Source organism: Uloborus diversus, chromosome 8 (genome assembly GCF_026930045.1).
Source record: "Uloborus diversus isolate 005 chromosome 8, Udiv.v.3.1, whole genome shotgun sequence".
In the NCBI taxonomy this organism is placed as follows: domain Eukaryota; kingdom Metazoa; phylum Arthropoda; class Arachnida; order Araneae; family Uloboridae; genus Uloborus; species Uloborus diversus.
Genome location: NC_072738.1, coordinates 70,336,462 through 70,342,182, shown reverse-complemented (window position 1 = coordinate 70,342,182; position 5,721 = coordinate 70,336,462). Strand labels below are relative to the sequence as shown.

The window sequence follows — 5,721 nt, the reverse complement described above, 5'->3', positions numbered from 1 at the left end:
TGACGGGTGAAAACTGCTTCTACATTTGAACGAAACCATTGCCTGTTTGGTGATAGTTTGATAGTTGAAATGGTAACCCTAACTCTAGAAGGGAGCGTCCGTTGCTGACCAGTTTTTCGTTTCTTCATTCCCCTGAAATGACACAGTCTTACCAGTAAAACAGTTAATTTACCGGATCGAGTTCAGCCTCATCACAATAAAGCCTTTCCCTGCATGTTAAACATATTATCAAATTATCATGCCATGGCGTAAGTTTCATTGTTGAAACCCGCGTTACTCGATCATCGGCTATTATATATAAGAGGATTTCTTAATTCATCTCAATACCAAGTTCACTCAGCTCTTCGTTGTTGCGAGGACCTACCAATTTTAAAACTATCAATAACTTGAAATACAACTATTAACTTGTCACGACAATGCTTAAATCATCGCCACAATATGTAAAAAATGTTGTAGCTTCATAGCAAAAAGAGTGACCCAAAAGAAGACTAGTTGAGTCGTTTTAACTTAGTCTCATTTTATTGCATATAAAAATAAGTACTCAGAGGAAATTCCCCTTTACAACATATAAGAAAAAAAATGAAAAATGAGCTATACAAAGAGTGACAAGAAAAATTTTAAAGTCTAAGTGAAACGACAAAAATACATAAATATATACAAACACACATACGTTGACCGTATGAATCCACTTCAATATCAAATAAAAACTTAGGAACTTCAAGACAATTGTTTCATAACGTATAACTTTTTTAATTGATTTTCATCCATTTGGAGAGCCCCAAAGAAACAAATAATAATAATAAAAAAATTAAAAAAAAGAGAATACATTTCTATAATGGCATTTATATATACTATAATTATATTATTCACCTAAATGGCTAATTTTTAGCAACAAAAGAGGTTTAACGAATTCTTATTTTCTTGAAGGAAAAAAAAATCTTTTCTTTTTTTTTTTTAATATATTTTTTTATGCAATCACGTCAAGTTAAATCAACATTTTGTTAAATGTACACAGTTTTTTGCCTAAATATACTATGTATACACTACACATTTAACTTAATTTCATAAAACATTAACTTCCAAATAAGAAATTTAAATGTATAAACAGGAAAAAATACAAAGTATAATTCAACATCAAAAAAGAAAGAGGGATTAAGAAAATTCAAAGAGACATTTTGTGCCATAATTCTATTCTGATTTTAGCTTAATTTGGCCCAGAATAGAGAAAATCAAAAAATTAATACTTTTTTTCGGATATAGAAAGCTTAGGCACTAAATCTGAAGGCTCAACGTTGCATAAAATTTTTTTAAATATAAAAGCTTTATCCGATAATTTAAAAGTTTCACATTATAGGATACCTTCTTGAGCATTAAACTGAAGGATCAAAGGAGAAATAATTAAATTAATGCAACAAAAGCTCACAACAGCCGAAAAATATCAAAATTTTTAATGGCTAACAAATAGCCCATGTTATTAGTTTCATTACGAAAAAATATTATTCTGTTTTACTTTTTCATTTATCATCTGCATCTAATATTCAAACAAGTAGCTCGGTTAATAGTGCAACAAACAGCTGATTGATATACTCAAGATTCCTTGATTGAAGTGAGATTTTAAGAAAAACTGAAAGGCCCTGACGACACAGAATGAAATTTTTTTAAAAAAAAAAGAAGAAAAAAAAAACCACTTAAAAGTTTAAATGAATGTCTTAAACATGTCGATGATAAAAATGCATAGAACATAACCATGTTATTTTTTTCTTCTTTCAGAATTCTATCATTTTTATTATTTGACACATTACTTTATCATTGACTGATTGGTTTATATTCAAATTTTATTTATTTATTCATTTTATTTGTTTTTACTTATTTATTTTTCGGCCGTAGCTACAGCCCTGTGCCTTATTCAAGAAGGTCATGCTTTCACAGACGCTATGTACAAGAAAGGATGTTCAGATCCGAACAATGGCAGCCTCGAACACCATTCTCCGAGTTCCAGTTCATGACAGGGTCTATCACAAAGTTCATATCTTTTGGGCCTTGGCGTCTTTGATTTTGTGGACGCAGTGCTTGGGGTCGAACATGACCTCGTTGTTCCTGAAGTATGGTTCCTGGTACTTGTAGAATTCCTCCATGTTGAAGTTTGGAAAGAAGAAGGAAATTTCTCTTCTGGCAGTGTCGGGGGAATCTGATAGAAGAGGAAATAAGTTTCAAGCAAGACATGTCATAAAGCAGATAATCAGGGGTACCCAACCCTCTGAAAGAACGATGACACCCCCCCCCCCCTCAAATGCTACGAAGTAACCCCTAAGATTGAGAGGAGAGCCCCCCCCCCCAATCAAAATAACGGGGGGAAAAGACACTTAAAACAACTCCTCTTAAAATTTCAATGGCATAGTCTCCACCATGGACATCCGCCCCCCCCCCCTCCCCAATATGATAGATCTTGCATCCAACTATGACGACTTTCCCTCATAAGTTCACGAGACTTCACCAATTTTTTATTCTCCCTACCATGCATTAAAAGCAAAAAAATTCATTGTTTTTTCGAATGTTACTGAATAGGTAATAACTAGTAACTACTTACAGTTACACAGATGTTTTCGAACAGATGTTACCTTTGAGTTTTCATGTACTGCATTTGTTATAACCTTGCTAAATTTGGCATCACTCAATATTAATCACTCAAATCTCTTTTTCATAGAAAATTACATAAGGCCTTTTGAAGCTTCACCTGTACGTTGATTTTCTTTGCTTTGTACCACTTTAACACTTCTTTTTTTTTTTTTCCTTTTATACATTTGGAAAGGACGCCGCAGAGGAACTCCCACAAAAAAAAAAAAAAAAAAAAAGGAATACAATTGCATATTATGCAATGAAATGGTTAATTTTGACATGCAGGTGAACCACGGTTTTGGCGAGAAATGGATGAGATATCACCCAGTTAGCTTCATTTCTGGCGACTATGTTTTGGCGACATTTTGTGACAAAACAGAGAAGAAAATATGGGATAGCTTGTTACTTAGTTAATTCCTCATTTTAGTTATATGATTCAAATTAACTCTCAATTATATTTATACAATTACTGTGAATTATAATTAATTTTTGTTAATATATTAAATTAATTATAATAAACTAATCTAATTATAATTACCAAATTTAAAAAAGTTAAAAAAGAAAGAAATCTTTAGCAAGGCTGAAGACCCAGACTTTCGGGATACACCCGAAATACAACCACTGACTCCTATTTTCTTGTAGCATTGGATGGTGTAGGCAGATCAAACGCTACAAGGCACTTTTCTTGTAGCATTTGGATGGTGGAAATATAACCAAATTACGAAAAATAAGTATAATTATACATAATTTCAGATTCTTAATGAATAAATTTGGCCGAAAAAGTAATTATTTTATAGAAATTATAATGTCCCCACATTAGCTGCTTCTCTAAAACATGAAAAACGAAACGATATGCGACATGAAATGATACATTACCTGAACCGTGAGTGGCATTTCTTGTGTCTGTTAAGCCAAACCGGGCTCTTAGGGATAAAGGAGCTTCGTACTGGGCCCTAAGAAAAGGAATTTTGAAAGTATTTAGAAATGATTCGATTTTAGCTCAACTCTATTTAAGTATTACGAGGGTCATCCGGAAAGTAAAGAACGATTTTGTGTAAAAACTTTAATTGCTGATATAAAAAAGTAAATATTTGTTTACTTACTAATTGATACTTAAGTTAATTTTCTACATAGTTACCGTTTAAATTTAAGCACTTGTCATAGCGTTTTACAAGTTTTTCTATGCCTTCTGCATACACATTGTCGGTTGCCTCCAAGCTGTTGAACCAGTCCTTAACAGCTTCTTTAAGCTCCTCATCACTGCCATAGCGCTTTCCACTCAATAAGTCTTTCAACTTGGGGAATAAGTGAAAGTCACTGGGGAAAAGTCACCTCAGTGATTTGTATGTAAATTTCTATTGGTCGCAGTCTTCTTGCATTCAAAAATCTTATCGCACTACGAACCTCATACTTCGAGGGATCATTAATTGTGACGAACATTTTAAAGTCGCACAGCTAAGCAATAACTGGCCTTAAGGGGGATCGCAGCTAATGCCAAACTGAAGCGAAGCAATGCCAAGATGCCAAGGTCAATAATCACGCAACAGCGTTGGTGGGGAACGCAACCACCGGCCAACACAAAACGTTCTTTACTTTTTGGATGACCCTCGTATTTTTGTGCAAGTATTTTTGTACAAATAAAAACAAAAAGTAGTGGCACCTTTTAAACAATGCAAAAAAAAAAAAAAAAAAAAAACTTAAATCGTTTTTAAAAACAATAATAATTAAAAATGAAAAGTTTATCAAAATTAATACATTTTATCACAAAAAATCGTTAGTAGCTGTTCTAGATAAAAATAAAGTGCATCGGAATTTATTTTTCCCCATTGCCAAAAATTAAAATGCTAAGGCAACGCTTGACGATGACGACTCCAATGCAAGGTCATCGAAGTCGGACTGTGGAGTAGAAGTTGGATTGATTTGGGGATAAGGAGTGTCGGAGTCAGCCATTTTCCCTCCGAGTCTGTTCTGAGAAGGACAAAATTTGGGTTCAGGAGTCGAAGTTGAAGGCCCTAAAATTCTATTACCACTGTGCAGCCCTGGTAAAACCATTTGTCCTTTGAAATCATTTATCTTTGACTCCAATGTTAAGTCTATAGCATATAGCATTATTCGATTTTTATTAATAACGTTTTTCTATTCCTTGAGAAAGCAAAACTTGAAAATATATTCAGAATCTGCTCATTTTATTCAATTTTTCAGTGCTAAAATTTTTTTTCGTGTTGTCTTTAATGTTAAGAAATTTTGAGTTATTCAAAAAATACGCTTAAAATAGCTAAATCAAAATATATATATATATATTAATGTTCTTTATCAAGAGTTGTTTGAAGCAAATCCGCCTTCAAGTTCAAGATCTTTATTGGCATTAAGTACGTGTTTATGTAAAGAGTTTTTTGAACTGCTCAAAATTTAACGAATATTTGTTCAAACCAAAAAGATATGGGAAGGGGATCTTTCTTCCTTGCCAAGATCTTTCAAACAAAAAAAAGTTTGTAGTTCTGCCTTAGCCCTGGCTTTTAGGAGCGGTAACTTACTGCTTTAAAAAAAAAGTTTGTTCAAATCGGCCAACTCACTCAAAAGTTATATATATATATTGGACGGGAGGGGAGGGGGGAGGACAGATAGATCGACAGACACATTTTCTCCATCTCAAATCTCTTTCCTACTGTCTAATTTTTAATTTTTCGATATTTATTAAATTGTTTAATTTGTTTTTGACTTTTGTTTTGTTTCTAGTTCTGTTTTGTTTCTGTTGACTTCTGTCTTAAAAATGCATAAAGCTTTCTTTCATTTTTACTTGAAAGTAGGCAAAATAGCTAACTTACCGGTAAACGTGTGTGGGGCCCATCAACTCTCTCCAATGTTTAATGGCATTTTCCCTGGCGAGGATGTGCGCTGATAGAAGACCACTGTAAAGAAAGACCCTCCGTTATATCCAACCTTTATCCAAGAGACTTTATCCAAACAGGGATAAAATTAAATTTAGCAAGAAAAGATTGTTTTAATAAAACAAGCAAATGATAAGATAATTCTTATATGATCCAGAATTTTTGCCATCAACTTGATAGCCCTAAATAAATTGCGACATTAATTGATATTCAAATT

General features: G+C 33.0%; 1 protein-coding gene across 1 annotated transcript in view; it reads right to left on the bottom strand.

Moving 5' to 3' along the window:
• Positions 1-521: 521 nt before the first annotated feature.
• LOC129228419 (nucleoside diphosphate kinase 6-like) overlaps positions 522-5,721 on the bottom strand; it is a 6,103-nt gene continuing 903 nt past the window's right edge. The window contains exons 2-4 of the mRNA XM_054863098.1: positions 5,442-5,540; positions 3,493-3,569; positions 522-2,188 (exon numbers count right to left, since the gene is read on the bottom strand). Coding sequence (XP_054719073.1) covers positions 2,025-2,188; positions 3,493-3,569; positions 5,442-5,540 — 340 coding nt within the window. The 3' untranslated portion in view covers positions 522-2,024. The remainder of the gene's footprint in view (positions 2,189-3,492; positions 3,570-5,441; positions 5,541-5,721) is intronic.